Source organism: Lissotriton vulgaris, chromosome 11 (assembly GCF_964263255.1).
Source record: "Lissotriton vulgaris chromosome 11, aLisVul1.2, whole genome shotgun sequence".
NCBI lineage: Eukaryota > Metazoa > Chordata > Amphibia > Caudata > Salamandridae > Lissotriton > Lissotriton vulgaris.
The window spans coordinates 102,808,630-102,830,427 of record NC_141699.1 but is presented as its reverse complement, the minus strand read 5'-3'; the positions used below and the strand labels follow the sequence as shown (position 1 = coordinate 102,830,427).

Sequence of the window (21,798 nt, the reverse complement as noted above, 5' to 3'; positions counted from 1 at the left end):
ACGGGGGGAGAATGTTCAGCATATGGTTGGGTGGGTAGGTCTCCGGGTTGGTTGTCGAAACTGTTGTGGATGTCTGCAATCTTGTTGTGGAAGAATGAGGCTAGGGAGTCGCAGAGGGCTTGAGAGGGTGTGATGTCGTTGGAGTTGGCCGAGGGATTGGAAAATTCCTTGACGATGTTGAAAAGTTCCTTGCTGTTGTGGGCGTTGTTGTCAAGTCGATCCTTGAATGCTGTTTTCTTGGCCTTTCGGATTAGTTGGTGGTGAGTGCGGGTGGCGTTTTTGAAGGCGTCCTTGGTGCTAGTGGTTGGGTCTTTTTTCCAGGCCTTTTCAAGGGAGCGGCAGAGTTTCTTGGACTTCTTAAGATCATCGTTGAACCATGAGGCCTTCTTGTTGCCAGGTTTGCTTTGACGTTTTTTCAGTGGTGCTAAGGTGTCGGCGGTGTTGGATAACCATAGGGTGAAGTTGGCGGCGGCTTGGTCTGGGTTAGAAGAGTGGGCTGGGGTGTTTAGAAGGAGCGATGAGGAGATTTGGTCGGTGGTAATTTTGTTCCAGTTTCTTTGCAGAGTTGGTTGGGGGTTGTTGATGGGTTTCGGCTTGTTGTAGGTGAAGTGAACGCAGCTGTGGTCAGTCCAGAGGAGATCCGTAGTGTGGCTGAAGGAGACATGATTGCTGGAGGTGAAGATGGGGTCGAGTGTGTGACCTGCGATCTGGGTGGGGGAAGTGACCAGTTGTTTAAGTCCGAGGTTGGCGAGGTTGTCCAAGAGGGTGGTGGTGTTGCGGTCGTTGATCTTTTCAAGGTGAAAGTTGAGGTCTCCTAGAAGGATGTAGTCTTTGGAGGGGAGCGCGTGTGGAGTGATGAAGTCCGTGATGTCTTCACTGAATTTTGCGCGGGGTCCTGGTGGTCTGTAGAGGAGGGTGCCTCTGAGTGTGGTCTTGGGGTCGATGTGTATTTGGAAGTGGAGGTGTTCGGAGTTGGCGAGGTTGGTGTCAGAGCTGGTTGAGATGCGGATTGATTTCTTATGGACGATAGCGATTCCTCCTCCTGTGTGGTCGGTGCGGTCTTTGCGAGTGATCTTATAGTCTTCAGGGATGGCAATGGTGATGTCTGGGGCGGAGGAAGCGTTCATCCATGTTTCCGTTAGGAAGGCGATGTCTGGAGAGATGGTGTCTAGTAGATTCCATAGGTCAATGGCGTGTCTGTGGACCGAGCGGGTGTTGAGAAGGATGCATTGTAGGTGGTTGGGGTCGGGAGTCTGTGGTGTGGTCGTAGCGGAGATGTAGTCGGTGCCGCTGAATTTGCAGGAGTAGCAGGAAAAAGGTCCATGGGTGTGTCCAGGAGCGGCTTGGACGCAGTTGGGGGCTCGACCAGGGTTGAGGGCTAGGAGGGTGGCGGCGTCGTAGGTAATGCGGGAGGGCTGGGCGGGACGAGGGCCAGGGGGTATGGCGCTGGGCGCGGTCCAGGCGCGGACGGGCGTAGACGGGCTTACCTTTGGCGCACCTTCGGCGTGGCCGAAGCGCGTGGACGCTGCGCGTGGGGGCATTTGGCCATAAATGGATGGTGGGGGGGGCGGAGCGTGGGAGGGGCAGCAGCTGGGAGGCGGTGGCGGGAGGAGGGGCTGACCAGGGGCCAAACAACAACAACAGCACAAAATGGAGGGTCAAAGGCGAGCGCAGCCAGGGGCAGAAAATGCAAAGCGAATAGTAATAGAGCCTAAAGCGCACTAATCAATATCAGTGCAGCGTCAATCAATGTGACAGACTCGGCGAGGACGCGCTACAAAATTAATAAATAATTGTTCAACAGTGCAGCGCGAGTAAATTAATGGATCGGCAGAGCAGCGCTGTAGTTAAATAAATAAATAGATGCGTGCAGCGCTAGGCGTTCAGAGGGCTTTACAAATGCAGGGTAGGAGATCAAAACGATACCAGCGTGGTAGCAGACAGAAGCGTGGAGGAGCAACCGGACTGAAGGAGGGTCCAGGCGGTTACAGCGAGCTCAGGAGCGAGTACAGGAGTTAATCGTGGGTGGGAGGGGCAGCAGCTGGGAGGCGGTGGCGGGAGGAGGGGCTGACCAGGGGCCAAACAACAACAACAGCACAAAATGGAGGGTCAAAGGCGAGCGCAGCCAGGGGCAGAAAATGCAAAGCGAATAGTCATAGAGCCAAAAGCGCACTAATCAATATCAGTGCAGCGTCAATCAATGTGACAGACTCGGCGAGGACGCGCTACAAAATTAATAAATAATTGTTCAACAGTGCAGCGCGAGTAAATTAATGGATCGGCAGAGCAGCGCTGTAGTTAAATAAATAAATAGATGCGTGCAGCGCTAGGCGTTCAGAGGGCTTTGCTGAATTGTGAATAATGATCTGCCTTTTTGATGCCGACTGAACTCAATAAATATTTTTTTTTTAAAAAGGTGTCAAGGTCAGAATGTGTGCATCAATACAAGGTGTTAAGGCCAGACTGTGTGTATCAATACAAGGCGTCAAGGCCAGACTGTGTGTATCAATACAAGGTGTCAAGGCCAGACAGTGTGTATCAATACAAGGCGTCAAGGCCAGACTGTGTGTATCAATACAAGGCGTCAAGGCCAGAATGTGTGCATCAATACAAGGTGTTAAGGCCAGACTGTGTGTATCAATACAAGGCGTCAAGGCCAGACTGTGTGTATCAATACAAGGCGTCAAGGCCAGACTGTGTGTATCAATACAAGGTGTCAAGGCCAGACTGTGTGTATCAATACAAGGCGTCAAGGCCAGACTGTGTGTATCAATACAATGCGTCAAGGCCAGAATGTGTGCATCAATACAAGGTGTTAAGGCCAGAATGTGTGCATCAATACAAGGTGTTAAGTCCAGACTGTGTGTATCAATACAAGGCGTCAAGGCCAGACGGTGTGTATCAATACAAGGTGTCAAGGCCAGAATGTGTGCATCAATACAAGGTGTCAAGGTCAGAATGTGTGTATCAATACAAGGCGTCAAGGCCAGACTGTGTGTATCAATACAAGGCGTCAAGGCCAGACTGTGTGTATCAATACAAGGTGTTAAGGCCAGAACTTGTGTATCAATACAAGGCGTCAAGGCCAGACTGTGTGTATCAATACAAGGCGTCAAGGCCAGACTGTGTGTATCAATACAAGGCGTCAAGGCCAGACTGTGTGTATCAATACAAGGTGTCAAGGCCAGAATGTGTGCATCAATACAAGGTGTTAAGGCCAGAATGTGTGTATCAATACAAGGTGTTAAGGCCAGAATGTGTGCATCAATACAAGGTGTCAAGGCCAGAATGTGTGCATCAATACAAGGTGTTAAGGCCAGAGTGTGTGCATCAATACAAGGTGTTAAGGCCAGAATGTGTGCATCAATACAAGGCGTTAAGGCCAGAATGTGTGTATCAATACAAGGTGTTAAGGCCAGAATGTGTGCATCAATACAAGGTGTCAAGGCCAGAATGTGTGTATCAATACAAGGTGTTAAGGCCAGAATGTGTGTATCAATACAATGTGTTAAGGCCAGAATGTGTGCATCAATACAAGGTGTCAAGGCCAGAATGTGTGCATCAATACAAGGTGTTAAGGCCCGAATGTGTGCATCAATACAATGTGTTAAGGCCAGAGTGTGTGCATCAATACAAGGTGTTAAGGCCAGAATGTGTGCATCAATACAAGGTGTTAAGGCCAGAATGTGTGTATCAATACAAGGTGTTAAGGCCAGAATGTGTGCATCAATACAAGGTGTGAAGGCCAGAATGTGTGTATCAATACAAGGTGTTAAGGCCAGAATGTGTGCATCAATACAAGGTGTCAAGGCCAGAATGTGTGTATCAATACAAGGTGTTAAGGCCAGAATGTGTGTATCAATACAAGGCGTCAAGGCCAGACTGTGTATCAATAAAAGGTGTCAAGGCCAGAATGTGTGTATCAATACAAGGTGTTAAGGCCAGAATGTGTGTATCAATACAAGGCGTCAAGGCCAGACTGTGTGTATCAATACAAGGTGTTAATGCCAGAATGTGTGTATCAATACAAGGCGTCAAGGCCAGAATGTGTGTATCAATACAAGGTGTTAAGGCCAGAATGTGTGTATCAATACAAGGTGTCAAGGCCACACTGTCCTTATCAATGCAAGGTGTCACAGTCAGAATGTGAGTATCAATACAAGGCGTCAAGGCCAGACTGTGTGTATCAATACAAGGTGTCAAGGCCAGAATGTGTGTATCAATACAAGGTGTTAAGGCCAGAATGTGTGTATCAATACAAGGCGTCAAGGCCAGACTGTGTGTATCAATACAAGGTGTCACGGTCAGAATGTGAGTATCAATGCAAGGTGTTAAGGCCAGAATGTGTGTATCAATACAAGGCGTCAAGGTCAGAATGTGTGTATTAATACAAGGTGTTAAGGCCAGAATGTGTGTATCAATGCAAGGTGTCAAGGCCACACTGTCCTTATCAATGCAAGGTGTCACAGTCAGAATGTGAGTATCAATGCAAGGTGTCAAGGCCAGACTGTCCATATCAATTCAAGGTGTCAAGGTGAGAATCTTTGTATCAATGCAAGGTCTTAAGGCCAGAATGTATGCATCAATGCAAGGTGTCAAGGCCAGAATGTTTTTATCAATGCAAGGTGTCCAGTCCAGACTGTCCTTATCAATGCAAGGTGTCAAGGCCAGATACCCAGTCCAGCTTCTATACCTGGCTGACCGAAGTCACCAGATGGATGAAAAAGAACTGCCTCCAGCTCAACAAAGACAAGGCAGAAGCAGTATTCTTCCGCAAAGACACCTCACTATGGGTCTCCACCTCATGGTATGTTGGACTATGCTGGACAATAGCCATACCCCTTCCAGCAACCCATGCAAAGAAGCTCAGAGTAGTAATCGACAACTAACTCACCATGACTGGCCAAGTGAATGCAGTCTCCATCTCCTACCTCCACACATTCAAGATGCTCAAGAAGAGTTTTAAATGGCCCCCACAAACACGTGCAGAAATGCGATCCGAGCCATTAACACTAGCAAGAGCGTCTACAGCAGCACACTCTTTGCTGGAACCAAATCTCAACAGACTAGAAGACTCCAGCCCAGACCACACAAAACTCAGTGGCCAGGCTCACCCTCAAGCTCCCACCCCGCAATCACATCACTGCACAATTCAAACAGCTTCCCTAGCTCCTAATCCACGAACAAGCATAATTCAAACTCCTAACGCACATAAAATGCCTTGCAAGCCTTACACAAGATTGGCCCCATGTCCTTCAACAAGCACATAAACTTCCTACCAGACACCTCTGCTCAGCCAGACTCCTGCTCACACCCCTCCACACACACGCACAAAAGCAGAACCAGATCCGGTGGTAATTCCTTCTCCTACCCCACTGCATTTAATGGGCTGCAATCCCAAAAAGATGGTTACGGAGGTTGTATGATTGCTGCAGTGATATGTGTGTAACTTGCAGGTCAGTGGTTCTAATGCCAGCAAAACAGACTGGTAGGTTAATGTGTATCCTGCACAGAGAAAGAGACTGAGTGAGAGAGAGTACATAAGAGAAAATGTGTGTATATGTAATATTCTTTATTTTCTGTAAAGTGACCTAAAGACCAAGGGTCAGCAGGGAGGCAGTTCAGAGAGAAAATTGACTAACCTCTAGCATTTCTGTGGGCAGCAATGCCACAATTGTGGTCCTTATATAGTGGTGGCCATCTTTGGCATAAGGTCGGCATCATTGTCAATATAGTGGACATCCCTTGCTTATGATTGGTAAATCCTAGGTAGGGGCCAAATCCATATGATGCATTGGTCCTAGGGACATCACAAGCTGACTTTTGGAGCCCATGCATTTCATCTGATTTTTGACTCAGAAATTGAGCTTTGATCAGAAAAAAGATAATATTTTGAGTGTGTTAACCCAAAACGGAAAGTGCATATTGATAGATAGCCATGTATTGTGAAAAACAGATATGCTGATGAATACATTTCTTTTGAAATCCAAAACACGTATAAGCCGCTCTTTGAATCATGGTTCATATTGAGCTGTAGAGATTTTAGCTTTTAGTATTTCCTTTCTGTCAGTGGGAACCTGCTGCTGTAGCTGTTTTCAGTAGTCACCTGAACACATTTCATTATGATGAAGCTTTTCCTTCCATTGCTAGTAGAATTTTAAATATTGTCCAGCCAAAATATTGTCTCCAGAATATAGACTATCATATCATGATGGTGATTATATATTGTTTTATTTACATTCCTAATGCCACATTTATTTATCTTGGAGATCTATCTATTTTCAAGGTATGTAGATGTTAAATTTAGAATGGGGAATCTATACTGAACATGTGTGTGTGTGTGTCTGTGTATGTACACCTTCATGATATTGTATTGGTGAATTTTCTGGATATATGTTCTCCTAAATCAATATTGTGACATACACCTGGGTGGTCGCTTCTAGTAATCCTTTAATGTGTGGTCACTATTGTGATGTGGCCACTAATGAAGCAATTATCAGTTATTAGTAGTTTGGGACTGTTTACTTCGACCAGAAGTAATTCGCATGATAGAAAAGGCTAGAGGTCCTTCTTTTATCTGTTATCAAAGCTGTGGAACCCCTAGTTAGAGATTTCTTTCAATATATGGCACAAGGTAGAGATGACAATACATGTGGCTACAGTATTCCTAATCTAGCCTGTCCTGGGATTTCTTCCAAAGGAATGGCCTGGTAAAGACCAAGTCCTGAGTTTTCCCCGAGGGAAGACGTTACGCCTCTCCATGGACGATGGAGATCACAGCTGTATAGACATTTGAAGGGAGACCTTTGAAAACTCGCTAGGAGCATGTTATACTCTCTCACACAGGTGCATCCTTTGCATTAAGTGAAAATTGTGGGCCCAGTTTAATAGATACCTTTTACTCCTGACTTGGTTCCTAAATTCTAATGGTAAATCCCAACTAAACCAATCAATCAGTCAAGGTCTTATAAAGCACGACCACTAACCCATGAGGGTCTCATGGAGCGGAGTATGGAGCTGTTAGCATCATCTATTAGAAAAACTGATTTTGTTGTTGCCTTGAATTCTTTTTCCAGTGACATCCTCTGCAATCCCCAAAGAAAGGTCCTGACCGAGGGGGAAATAATCAAGTTTCCACAACTCGCCAAGACTTTGGAGACCATAGCCACAGAGGGCGCGGAAGCTTTTTACACGGGGTCCCTGGCTGCGCAGGTGGTGAAAGACATCAAGGCCGCAGGTAAGCTTGCGCCTCTATGCGCTAGAAGGTTTTGGTTCGCGGTGAGATTTGTGCGTTGAGACAAACCACTGCCACCCCCTCCCCCCCCCCCTCCCCACACACACACACAGACAAAGATAGGCGGTATTGAGAGAAACAGCAAAGCCCATCTCTCCTAGGTGCCTTTTGCGGAGGTGGATAGAAGAACAAAGCAAGCTCTCTGTAGAAGCAGAGAAAAACTTGAAGCATACCTTAGCACCAGTGCTTAATTTGTAAAATATTAAGCGCCAGGACCCCAGGTATCACTCACTGGTGCACTGTACTTTGCACAACCTACCTCATTTTTTCACTGCAGGTTTAAGTTCAAGTTTTTTATAAAAATTTTTAAGTTATATTACCTAGTTTAAAGCTGCACTAAAAAGTGCTTCTTCAAAATGCACAAACGCCTCTGTGTGATGGTTTATCAAAAACATTTAACTGCGTTTACAAATAAGTGCTGCTGTCAGTCACCAGAAAACACCGGCACAAATAAAGCATTGCTTAGCACAACTTTCGATGAGTTCTTTCCACAGAAACGAAGCATAACCCCATTCCTGAGAAAAAGTCCCGGGCACACGTAATGAGGATAAGAAATACTGGTAGAATGTCTCGTATTCAAGTGGTCGACACCGTAGATTAGTTGGAAAGTTTTTAATAATGCAAAAACAAAGAAACGACCAAGCGACACGTGTTTCGACACAAAACGGTAAGTATCCCGTCACTCTTCAGGGCTGTGTGGCGGTTTAAAAGAATGGTGAGATCAGAGAGCCGGTGGAGTAGCCAGAGCGGCTAAGGGGTCTGATGAATCCAGCAAACAGAATCAATAATAGGATGACGTCAAAATCCACGGAGATCCGAGTACCTAATGAGGATATGAGGACCTGCCACATTGACGTGTGGTGAAGAGGTAGTCACAATGGCGGGGTGTAAGGCACCAAGCAAGGCGGTGTGTGCCGAAGAAGAACACTTGATGGGGCAGATGCAGTCAGGTGGGTGCGCCCTGTGCACGGGGGAGCAGGGTACCAGTATGGACCGTGTGTCAGAAGTCCAAGAACTGGAGGGTGCGAGAGACTGGTGATCCGTAAACCTTGCGTAGGTCAAAGGATGCACCAACCGGGTCCTTGCATGCACCGGATGACCCCATTCCTGTTTGGTACTTTCCACATGTCCAGTATGTAGCTTGAAACAAAACATAAATCCCTCCTCTGATGAGTGCTTTCCTCAGAGATGGAGCATAGCTTGAAACAAAGCATAAACTCTGCCTCTAATTGGTGCGGTGCTTTTTCTCGCAAGCAGGGAGTAGCTTGAAAGAAAGCTTTAGCCCCACCTCTGATTGGTGCTCTCCACAGATGCAGTGTACAGTGTGTTTCCCTAAACCACTGGTCCTGGTTCTCACCCTGCGTGCACCACAGCAGGCACCAGTTTGCCAAGCGGTGTAGGCCGGCCTTCATCAGGGCCCCACTGCTGGTACTTCTGTTTGTGTTTGCTGCACTTATATTTCATTTATTTATTGTCTTTCTACATAGAAAATGAGACTGCAGCAGCTGAAGTCTGAGGGTGAAATACATCTTGTAATCCTTATGGGGCCTTTAGCTCCTTAACGGGTCCATTGGTATTACCGTGTTCTCTGTAGCGCCTTGAGGTGGCAGAGTGGAATAACGCTGGTAACATGCAGTAAAGATCACTTGGAAAACTCTACTGCAAGACTAGACTAGACTAGAGTAAATTATCATTCCCAGTTGCCCAGGGTCAATGTTGCTTCCGCAAGGTGTCTTTCTGTTGCAGGTGGGATCATTACGGATGAAGACCTGAGAAACTACAAGGTGGAACTGATTGAAAATCCTCTCCAAATCCAGATCGGGGACTACACCGTGTATGGCCCAGATGCCCCCCTCAGTGGCCCGGTGCTTATGCTGATGCTAAATATTCTGAAAGGTGAGTCTTAAGCACCTTGCACTGGACCTCCCGCTGAGATCTCTTGCTAGAACCATTGCTATCTCCAGGTTGCTGCTTGCAAGCCCTGCCGACTAGTTACAGGCCTTGCAGTTACACCAGTCTGCCTACTGGCATACCCTTGAGTCTTGGCTCTTTGTAGCAGCCTCAGTGTCTCTTAGCCTTCAGTGGTTTTGTACATGCTCCAGACTCAGATATTTCTGTAAATATTCTAAATGTAAATGTACCATCATCATGCACAATGATTTCTGTTCCTATGGGGCCATTGGGGGTTCAAGGGAAAAGTGATATTACTTCCACAAGTCTGAAGATCTGGGGCAAAAGCACAGTGCAAGGGAAATCCTTGAATGTGCTGAATGTTTTTTTTAATCTCAAGTATTTTATTTGTGTTTGTAGACCAAAAAATCATTGAAATAAAATTTCGGTCTCAAGGCTTTCGGTCCTAAATGCAAATGGAAAACTCTCAGTTAATCCCGGGGGCGGCTCCTCTGCTAAGGCGGAGGAGCGTCGCCCCACTGCTCACAGAGCAGAAAAAAATAAAGATAAAATGTTAATAACCTTGTTGTTATCATTTTATTTTTCTTTGCTATAGGGCTGGGTTAGGGCGGGGCAGGGCTGGGGCCACAGGGGGAGAAGTGGTTTGCACACTCCAAGTGGGCATGATTTTTTGGCCGGCCGTCATGGGCCGGTCAGAGTCATGCGCACTTTGCATCTTCCCCGCCAGGCTGTAATGCACAGCCTGTTGGTTGAACATGCACAGGCTCCCTGTTCTAGTTGGTGCTCAGGCCAATCACAACACTGACTTCCAGCGTTGTGATTGGCTATGGGGAGCCTAGGTGCTTCCAGTTTGGACCTCGCTGGGAACAGGGGCAACGCGACGGAGAGACAGCGGCCATTTAAAAGGTACGTGGTCTTTTTTTTTTTCAAAACTCACCCATCCCCTCTCCCCGCCACCTCTGTTCCCTGCCAGCCTCCACTGGTTAAACCATATTTCCTTATGAAAGTCATTGCTCCTTCCTCAACACAAGCATTTTCAATGCAATAGGTCTCGCATTTTTTAGAGTTAGAGCTATTGGCGTTGTACATGACCATATGTTTTACATATGAGTTTATGTTTATAGTGTAGTGAATGCATGTGGTGTGTAGAGGAATTATGTTGTTTATACTGGAATTGTAAGTTGTGAAATTGTGTGTGGTGTTTAGTGGATTTGTGTGGTGGTATTATGTGGTAGTGTGTGTAGTGGAAAAGTATTAAGGGAATAAGGGCTGATGTAAGCAAAGCTGCATGAATGAGGATACACAAAGATTGCTGTACGAAAGATATGGAATTGTTGCTAGATGCCAGAGTTCATATTATAACCCAAGCTAATTGGCATGAGACTGGAAGCAGCAATGCCACAGGAAGAGATATGCATTTACAGCGCCTGACACTCCTTTCTGAGCAGGCTCTACCCCGCTAAGGCCTGGCGGCTCTATAGCACTTCCTGCAGGGGGGCACAGGGCGTATGTGACTTAACTATCAGCAAGGTATTCCTACACGGTTGTGCTGTACTGTAAAACCCAGAACATATCCTGAACAGTGGCGGTAAAAACAGAAAATGGAATACCGTACAGACACAAGACAACCTGACCGATTGCATGTAGGGCGGCCATATTTGAAAAGAAAATCTTCACTTTGTCCAAACCACACATGAGCATTCAGAATGGTCAGTTCTTTCACTGAACATGTTTTAGAGCTCCAATGAGACTGCTGAGGAAATTTGCATGGCACCATGGCCTAAGCTGAATGTTGAGTCTTTCGGCATGCCATGCATAAATAAAGAATGGGCTTTTGAACTGGACGAAAGCAAAAGCCTCCGTGTTCCCGGCAGTACTGAAATTTAAAGTGAAAGCGGCGCTGTGCATAAATAAAGAAAGTTGGATAGCATGCTATGTGACGAAGGTAAAGTTACTTTTGGGGTACAAAAAGGTTCCCCGCCTTGATAGGAGTGGTAGCATACAGTGAATGAAGTGCTGAAATCTTACTTTAAGCTGCTAATGAAGGTTGAGGATTACTTATGCTGCTACTTAAAATGTTTAATGAGCAAAGTATCACTACTTATTCAAATTTTATCAAGATGGCTAATGCTCATTTTACTGAATTAAAAAGGTAACTTTCCAAATGGTTGAGTACTTGACTCGTCCTTGTTGACCTCAACTAACAAGCGTTTCTCCCTGTGGACTGGTCCGGTAAGTCACTCAAAGAAACTGAAGATAGGAGTTTCTTTTGTTAAGATGTTTTCCGACAGTGTGATGGAGCCAGAGGCCTACAACAAATTGCCTTGTCGTCTGTACTGTCAAAAACCCTGTGCAACAAACTAGCCACTCTGCCAGCCGGGGTTTGTAGTGTACAATGGCAGTTTTTCAGAACTGTGGTAACATACCTAGAATACAACTCCAACAATGCTACAGGACTCTGCAAGAAAGGGAGGAATAGAAATGGTTTTAGGTCCACCCTGCCCCCCCCCTAGCCCCCGCGTATTGTGGCAGCGTCTGCAAAAACGGTATAGCTAGCAAGCCGAATTGCATCACGTGGACGGTAAATTACACTTGAAGCTCCTGTATAGCGTGTTGTTGCTTGTGGACCACAAATCATACAATACTCTGGGAAGCCAGCTTAGGGTCAAGGGAGGAGGGATAGAAACCGACCTAGTCAAACTCCTACACTTTTCCTTCGGATTTCCAGTCTGTCGTCCCTCCTCTGTTTCATTTGCAGTGGAGCTTGATGTCTGGTACGGGGATCTGAGAGGAGACTTCCCGGGAAGCATCATGTCCGTGCATAAATAAAGAATGCTGTGCGGCCATTCTGTGTGATAACGCACGGCGGGACCGCGCTGTATGTGCAAAATAAAGCATCCACAAAAGCAAACAAAGTCCTACGCATTCCTTCAGGGCTGAACTTGAAAGAGAAATCGGCAAGGCCATTCTGTGTGATGAAGCGCTACAAAATATAGCGTAAGGAACCAAAGCCAGTGGAACAAGGACGGGTTGCGGAAGAGTGTGTAGAGCCTACACCAGCATTCAGGAGAAAGTCATTAAGAAAGTAGTGACCACAAAGTTTAAATAAAACATACTGAGTAACAACACATGAAACAGGGCAGTCCTCATGGGAGGGTACAATAGGAGAAAAGGAGGTACTAAGGAGGTACTACTAAACATATTAACCAATAAAATAACCGGGAGCCGATTTTACATCAACTTCATCTTTCTGGCCCGCCCCCGATCGAGACCGGGGACTCTGCTGCTTTGGTGGGCCGAGGAGTAAGTCAACAACAACGGCCTTAGGGACATCCTCCCAGCCGGCCTCATTGTCGCTTTCAGTTTCGATTTCTCCTCGACCCCTCGATTGACTATTCTAAGAGCGGTTTGGCTCCCAAGTCGGTGTAGCTTCGACACGCTGTGTTGTCCTGCCATATCCCTCTACCCCTGCTTCATCCCTCGACTCGCATTCTACAGTATTGGCCTGAAATTCTGATTTGGTATCTCAATAGCATGGGCCATTTTCACCAGGTCCCGAAGGCCCCTTCGGGGCACGGCTTCCAATATGGCTTCCAAACCTGAGTTCGAGAGGCGCAAGACGAAGACGCCGACCCGTGGGGGACCGATCCAGACTAATGTGATGGACCGCTATACGCAACCAAAGGGTTCCCCCGGCGATACCGGTCGTACTCTTGCGGACCCCAGGACGGACTCTGCCGCGCCATCGGAGGTTTCGCTCCAGGACCTAATGAGTGCCATTACTGGGATGAAGGCTGATATGGGGCTACAATATGAGGCTCTTGCCTCCAAGATAGATACTGTGGCTGTTGATGTCACACTTATCAGAGCGGATCTGGCTAAGACGAATGAGGGGGTCAAGGCTTTGGATTTGAAGACCTCCAGTCTCGTCACTGATATGGCGGACGCACAGTCGGAGATTGGTAACCTGCGATCATCGCACGACCCGATGGCCCGACTGTGCGAATATGAAAATAGGGCCCGGCGGAACAACATTCGCTTGGTGGGAGTGCCGGAAAATCAAGATGACACCACTGTTGACCTTCTTGTGGAGGATCTGATCCTCAGCTATCTTGCTCCTGCCGGACTCAGCAAATTCTTTGCGGTTGAACGTGCTCATCGCTTTCCGGGTGGGAAGACTAAACCAGGAGCCCCCCGAGGCCTATTATTGCAAGGCTTTTCCATTTTCGGGACAGAGACGCTATCCTCCAGGCCTCTTGTGGTCGTGGCCCACTGAAGTTCGACAATAGTACTCTTAACATCTACCCGGATTTTACTCCTCAAGTCCAGCGGCAAAGGATGGGGTTCCAGGGAGTGAAAAGGCGCTTGCGGGACTTGGGCCTCAAGTATGCGATGTTGTTTCCAGCTCGACTACGCATCGAATATGAGGAACGAACATTTTTCTTTGATCGACCAGACTGCGCTAGTGACTGGCTTGACTCATTGCCGAAAAGAGACGATATGAGCGGACGCCCGGGTGGAGCAGAAGGGGGTGCATCGGCCCAGGAGTGACACTGTGGTTCTCGACGTCTGGTTTCTTGTTACTATTTATCAGCTGAGTTATGCCATTTGCTTCTTTATTGTTAGGGTTGAGCCCGAGGGTGGTTCGGGTGTGGGTTGACTCTTTTCCTCCTCTGGGGTTCTTTGTGTAGTGTAGTGTAGTTATGAGAGGGCGACAGGCACACTGCAAATTGGGGTGGCTTTTTAGTCATACGCAGGGGTGCAGGGTGGGGGGTGTTGTAACGGGGGGTTGTTGGGGGGGTGGGGGCAGGGCTTGTTTTTGTTACTGTATTTGTTTTTTTCACATGGCACCGTACGCTTTGCTCTTATCCTTCTGTAGTTGGGTTCCGAGGAGGGAGGGTTGCGGTCCTTTACCGGGATGGGGGGTGGTGAGTTGAAGTTGCTGTCCTGGAACGTTAATGGTCTGGGGGATAAGATAAAACGTGGCGTTGTTTCCCAGTTCCTCCGACGCCAGTCCCCTGACATTGCTTTGTTACAGGAGACCCATCTGATAGGGAACGCTTGCCGGGCCTTGGATAGACGTGGTTATAGACTGGTTGCTCATGCTGGGTTCACCTCCGGTTCCAGAGGGGTGGGCATACTGATTAGATCCTCTCTGCCCCTTGAAATTGATGATATAACACTTGATGATAGGGGTCGATATGCTGCTATTTCGGGGAGGTGGGAGGGTAAGATGCTCTCAATAGTTAATGTATACGTCCCCCCGGGTCTCCAGGCCACTACCTATGCTAACCTCGGTCGGCTTTTGTTGGGGCTTCCTGATGGCCTCCTTATTCTTGGGGGGATTTTAATTCTGTGGTCTCTGGTAACTCTGATCGATACCCCCCCCCAGAGTCTTACCGAATTCCCAGATGTGGCTTTCTGAACTGCTGGAAACCTTTGGATTGGTGGATGTTTGGAGGCTGCTACACCCCTCGCACTTGCAATATACGTTCCATTCTGGAGCCCACGGCAGTCTTTCTAGAATAGATTATTTCCTAATGACGTCGGCCCACTCCCCCTCTGTGCGGGAGGTCCGTCACCTCCCAAGGGGCATTTCTGATCATTCCCCCCTGTGGCTAAGGGTAGTGGTTGGGGTAGGTAGTGAGGGCAGAATTGCTCCTATCAATCCTTGGTACTTGCGAAACCCCAAGACGCGCTCTGAGCTGGTCAAGGCCATTGATTGCTATTTTGATGAAAATGTTGGGTCTTTCTCCTCTTCTGTTTCCCTATGGGAGGCTTTCAAAACTGTTATTCTGGGTTATCCATTGTCGTTGATTGCTGCTACTAAGAAGGCCAAGCATGAAGAATTATTGCGTCTTGAGGATGAAATAGTTGTACTTGAAAGTGAATTGGGTGGAAATGATACTCCTGCGACTTTACACTCCCTAACTTTGAAACAGGAAGACTACAGAGCCCTGGTGACAGACGCGGCCAAAGTCATGAATCGAGACCAGCTGGGTAGACTCTATGATGTGGGTAAGCTTATTGCGTGGTTGGACAAGTCTGAGAGAGCGAATCGAGTTATTCTGGTGATTGAAAAGTTGAATGGGGACTGTGTGTCTGATCCGATTGGGATTGTTGATTGCTTTGTAGACCACTTTCAGACGGCCTATTCCTCTGTAAGTGATAGAGATGAGTGCGATTCTTGTTTGCTCCTGCGTGATATCGCGCTACCCTGCCTCTCTGATGAAGACAGGGCCTTGATGGATACGCCCATAACAGTGGATGAGATCGCTGGTGCCATTCATGCCCTTCGATCCGGTAAGGCCATGGGGCCCAATGGATTGCCTATTGAGCTCTACAAGTTGCGGCCTGACAAAATGGCGCCATATTTGAGAAATATGTTTCTCGAGGCCTTCGAAACTGGCCTCCTTCCTATTGACCAGCGCCTGGCCACTATCGTTGTCATCCACAAGGAAGGTAAACCATGTGATCGATGCGCTTCCTACAGACCCATTTCACTGCTTAATGCTGAGCCCAAGATACTGGCCAAATTACTGGCTACTCGTCTGATTAAGGTGATCGGCGACTTGATCCATCCGGATCAATCCGGTTTCATCCCGCATCGAAACACCGCCCTTAATCTTAGGAGACTCCATGGAGTTCTCGCGAGAGCTGGAACTCTGACTGAATCGGCCATTTTGGCCTCCCTTGATGCCACCATGGCTTTTGATACCATCGAATGGCCTTATCTCTGGGCAGCTCTCTCCAAGTTTGGTTTCGGCTCGAATTTTATTGCCTGGGTTAAGCTCCTTTACGAACGACCACTAGCCCAGGTGGTGGTGAATGGCAGGGTGTCTGGTTCTTTTGCACTTGGGAGTGGCACCCGACAGGGTTGCCAGCTGTCTCCGTTGCTTTTTGCCCTCGCTCTGGAGCCGTTAGCCTAGTGGCTTCGCTGGGAGCCCTCGATCAGGGGCATCCAGTGGGCCCCTGACTTTGAAGACCGTGTCTCGCTGTATGCAGATGGCATTCTTCTTTATCTCACCTCACCCCGGAAGTCTCTTAATGTGCTTTTTGATGTTCTTACCGTCTTCGGGAAGAATTCGGGTCTTGTTATTAACTGGACCAAATCCTGTGTCTATGTTCTGGCCGGGGATCTCCCTCCGTTGCCCCGTAGATTCCCGATTCAGGTAGTTGAGTTTTAAGTACCTGGGGATTCATGTCTCCTTGGATTCCACCGTCCGTTACGACTGTAACCTTCATGCTCCTCTCCAGCGGCTTAAACTTGACGTCTCACGGTGATGTCGCTTGCCCCTCTCCCCATTGGGGTGTGCGACTCTCTTTAAGATGATGTCGCTCCCTAGGTTCCTGTATGCACTTCAGAATTTTTTTGATCCCATACCTTCCGGGTATTTTCGTGAGGTTGAGAGCCTTCAGAGACAATTGATTTGGGACGGGCGTGCTCGTATCTCCTTACCCAAACTTACTTTGCCGTGGTACGACGGTGGCATTGCCCTCCCTGACATCAGACGCTACTACTGGGCCTCGCAGCTGTGCGCGATTAATCACGTAATCTACGCCCCTGGTCCTGCTCCCGCCTTTGCGATGGATAAACATCTCCTGCCATGTGGGAATTTTAACAGGGCACTGTATTCTAAGGAGCCATTTAACGCCCTGACTGGTCCTACGAAAAGTGCTGTGCGAGTGTGGCGAGACGCGAATGCTGCTATGGGATGGAGCGATAGGTTAACCCGAGTGACACCGTTGTATGACTCTGATAGACTGGGCAATCTGGAGAACGAAAGGATTCGATAAATGGGGCATGATTGGTATTAGCAAGGTGGAGGATCTCTGGTCCAAAGGTAGTGTTAAGACTTTTGAGGCGCTTAAAAGAGAATACGAGCTTGACGACAAGGAACACTTCAGGTACTTTCAAGTGCGGCATGCCTTGACCTCCGTCTTCCCCCCGGGGACGGTGATTCCCCAATCCTCGCCGCTAGAGGATCGCATTCTTGATGGCCATGTGCCGGACAGTACTATATCCCTGATCTACAAAAAACTCATCAATAACAGGGCTGATCTTCTTGTGCGACTCAGGGCTTCGTGGACCGCTGATGGCTTGGAACTCGATGATGAGGATTGGCAAATGGCCGTCTCCTCCCCTAAGGAGGTAGCCATACTTGCCCGCCTCCGCTTTGTACAGTTGAAGATCCTCCATCGAGTATATGTGACTGGTACGCGTCTGGTGCGAATGGGTTACTCCCTTGATGGGTTATGCAAGCGCGGCTGCGGTATGAGTGGTACCTTCCTGCATATCATTTGGGAGTGTCCTGAGGTGTCTGCCTTCTGGTCTAGAGTGCATGCGATTATGGAAAGGGTCACTGGGGTCTCTCTATTGCCTGAGGCCCGACGATGCCTTCTTAATGTTTGGGAAACGACGGAATATAATATGGCCCAGACTTTTTGGGCGACTCTTGGTAACACGGTTGCCAAGAGGGATATTGCACAACTCTGGGGTTCCCATAGACCACCCACGATAACGGCTTGGAAGGAGAACATGGACTGGTGCATGTTCAGGGAAAAGACGGTCTATGTGGCTCGGGGCCGACCTAAGAAATGGGGCAGAATTTGGTCCCAATGGAATGCTTACCGTGGAAATATTTGTACCCCCCCCCCCCCCACAGGACTACACCATTGATATTTCACTGTCCCCTTAGTTGACGTTCCGGACGTTTGTCTGTAATAATATGTATTTGTTGCGCTGCTCGCCACCCTTCAAACCAAGACATATGCTTCATTATTGTATGATATTTGGATTCTTTGCCCTCTCCTCTTGAGTCCCTGCAATTGATTTTTGCCATGTGTTTATATGTTTTTATGTTATCGTTTAATTCATCAAAAGTTTAAAAATGAAACCTACTAGGTTTGTCTTTGATTTTACGTTACGCACATGGAAACACTGCGGGTCGTTTAACCCGCATGCAAGATGGGAGCTCCACTGTATGATGTTATACTGCTGAATGTCATAGCGGCCGGCCCGTTGGGTTGTAGGCAGACAGCTGTGTATTGTGCATAAAGAAAATAAAGGTTTTTAAAAAATAAAAAAAAACAATAAAATAACATTTACAAAAGACTAAAAAAAGCCAATAAAATACATGAGCAGAAGATGGGCAGAGCTTTATGCCCATATCCTGAATACAGTGTGTCTCGAAGAGACAGCGCATGCACTGCTGAGGGGAGACCTAACAAACCACTTGGTCATGTTTTTAAAGAAGCCACCAAAGGTAAATAAAAATGCTGCTAAAATCCCTGTTAGTGTGGTGGTAACAGCAAACACTTTGTTTTGCTTTGTTTTCATGTCTATCGCAGGCTAACACTGAACGGCAGGGACTGGATTATGTGTGTAATGACAGTAAGTGCATGCGTAACTCCAACAGCTTCCATTCTTCTTAAAACAATTCTTTAGTCATCTTATCAAAAGACATCCACAATGCAGCCTACGTGTTTCGTTCCACAAGAAGAAACTTCCTCAGGGCTGTTAATCAAAGAAAATATATCTCAATTAAAATGTTTCTACTCAAAGAGTTTAAAAACAGGAAGTTCAAGGAAATAAAACAAAAAGTGTGAAGACACATGCAGATGAGTGTTGTACTTGAACTGCCTTGGTGGAATGTGGTTTCCTGCAATGACCCTTCCCTCAGGCGCAAGCAGTTAAACCCTCAAGTTCTTTGACCCCAGACTTCTTATAAAGTAGGGGAGCTTTTATGATCGCATAATGGGCAAGAACGCAACTGCCCACAACACCTAACTTTAAACAGTGACTACCTGTAAGGGGAATTCTAGAATGCCTGAACCAAGCAATCATAGAGTTTGGTTAAATCCCATGGAGTTTGTCCAAACATGCTGAGATGTATGGCCGTCGTTCAGAAGACTGGCAAGTGGCTGATATCTGCTGTTTATTATTATTTAGAGGCCGGGTAAGTAAGAAAATCTTTGTGGTAGAGCTAAAGTCAGCAGACGTGGCATTGGTGGGACTGACTGTTTATTTATTTTGCAGGTTTTATATAGCATAGATGTACCATCTAGTATTATCATCACATATACAAATAACTGATTAGCATTCAATGAAACATCTGGGAAGGTACTGCAGGCACAAGAAAGCTGAATGTAGCTAGGGTATCCAATCTTTCAGGGACATTTGGATGGGGACCTAATGGACTTAGAAGGCGACTGAGTCAACAAGAAGTGCTCTAAGAAGTTATTGAAAAAGGGAATATTTACTTTTTTTAGTCTCTTGTGAAGTACTGGAGGGTGGGATAAGTTCTCATCTGTGTACGCAGCGAGTGCCAGAGATTGCTTGCTCTTTCAGTGAATAACTGTTACTTGACTTGGGAACTCTTAAATTTAGGACTGTCGAGGTGCAGTGAAACTTTGATCCTCAATCTTTTGAGATAAGTAGGGGAGAGGATGCAGGCTAACGGATAGGGTGGTCGAGCTCTAATCTGGAAATCGGGTTCGAGTCTCGGCAATGACATCCTTTGTTTCTGGGCAAATCACTTAATCTCCTGTGCCTTCAAAAAATGAATGTGTCCTTGTGTAACGCAAACGATGCTCATGTAAAGTGTTCCGATACCTTTGGGTCAAGTTTGCGTTATATAAAATGAAAAAAACTAAGTTGGTCAACTTTGGTAGACTACTCTAATGAATGGCTTTGTGGCACCGGAAACCTATTTAACATTTGACCTTTGCTTCTTGGTGTAGCCAGTGAAGTTCCTACAGGATCAGGGAGATGTGGTTGAATTTTCTCTCGTTTCAGATCTGTTTTTTTGCTGTAGAGGGAAAAACTGCCTTAATTGGGGTGACTCTCATGATCAAAGTCACATGCATTTAGGTCCAATCATACCGACCACATCCACAATAGACGCTCCTATTGTAGCCAAAAATCCATTTGTTTGAACATTACCTTAGATGTCTATGACTTGTAAGGCATCAAGGTTTATGTCGTGAAATCTTGTTTTTGATTGTGGCAATTGATGACAAAGGTTACTGTCTGTTTTTAAACTCTTGTGCAACATTTTTTGTATTTTAACTAGGATCAATTGGTTTCATTATTGAATGTATCATACTTGCTCTATTGTGATTTCTTTGATAGAATTTTGTTTTATTGTGTAATGCCTTGAGAAATATATTGTTTTAATAAACTTCAACCATCATTTCACTAACTATAGGTTTTTTGTGCCACTATTTAGCAGACTCAAGCTTTGGATGTGGTCGGTATGATTGGATCTAAATGCATGTGACTTTGATCATGAGTGTGAGTTAAGATGTGGATATAAAACATTCCCAGAGGACTTCTTTACAAAAAGTTCTAGTTTGAGCCCCAGTCCTTTGGGTTACCAAGGGTTCTTCTCTCTTTTTATGTATTAATCGGGGTGAGGAAGGAGAGCACTGTACCTGCCAGAATAGGCAAGAGCTGATTAGAGTATGAGCTGATTTCTAAGATTAGTTCAGAGATGTACTCTTTAACATTTTCTTTTGCAAATGCAAATAGAGGTTTGCTGATTGAGCCAGTTAGTTTGGCGGGGTATTGGTATGGGTGTGTTGTCCAGTCTGAGTGTAATGATTTTACCACTGGCGACGAGGTAAAACCTTCTACTCAACCAATTTACAGGAGACGGTTATAGAAATCATGCTACATCAGTTTGCCATTCCTAAACATGTATAGAATGGCAGTACCAACCTCCCTGAATCAACCATCACTAAGACCCAAACCTCAACTGAATCAGAGCAGATGAGAGAGCTCTCTCCATTATTATATAGCCCTTCAATAATTGTTGCTTAGTATATCAGTATCTCTGTACATTCCTTCACAGTTCTTGTTTTTTACTTGATTGAATTCTCCAAGAGCTTCCATTCTTCTTAAAACTATTTTTATTCATCTTATCAAAGACATCCAAAATGCAGCCGACACGTTTCGTTCCACAAGAAGGAACTTCCTCAGGGCTGTTAATCAAAGAAAATGTATCTCAATTAAAATCTTTCTACTCAAAAGAGTTTAAAAACAAGGAATCAAAAGACTGCCAACAAAACGTAATCAACATCTCCTTATACCACATACAAATGTGTCACAATATGTGACAGATCCTAGGTATGCTTTTCACCGTATTCACAGAATAGGTGGGGATCGCTGAGTCGCTCACATTTCATTCATGTGGTTCAAAGTGAGGGGTATTTTATTTTTCGTGTGACGGAAAATCCTTCCTGGTATATCCGTCTAAGTTTTGGCTACCAGAGAGCTTGAAAGTAGATAATTGGTTTCCCAAATGCCCAATAGGGTTTCATACCTGTGGCAATTGCTCTGCTTGTCATTTGGGCCTTTGCAAAAAAGTTGAGTTTTTTTCCAACAGACAGCAGCAGTTTAAGATCAGCTCCTTTATCAACTGTCGTACTACATTTGTCATGTATGTGATTATCTGCAGGTTTGTTTGGCCCGCGGCGACATGTCTACCAATCCGTCAGCAGCAGGTCGAACCTTCCATCACTTATCTTATTTACAAAGACAGGCACACAAAGCCGTAATACTTCTTAGAGAATTATATAACTTATGCCCG

General features: G+C 46.3%; 1 protein-coding gene across 4 annotated transcripts in view; it reads left to right on the top strand.

Moving 5' to 3' along the window:
- The window catches only part of GGT1 (gamma-glutamyltransferase 1), a 244,715-nt gene that overhangs the window by 183,551 nt on the left and 39,366 nt on the right, over positions 1-21,798 (top strand). For all 4 annotated transcript variants that reach the window (XM_086942788.1, XM_086942789.1, XM_086942790.1 and 1 more), the window contains 2 exons: positions 7,077-7,237; positions 9,041-9,190. In XM_086942788.1, the coding sequence (XP_086798914.1) occupies positions 7,077-7,237; positions 9,041-9,190 (311 nt within the window). The remainder of the gene's footprint in view (positions 1-7,076; positions 7,238-9,040; positions 9,191-21,798) is intronic.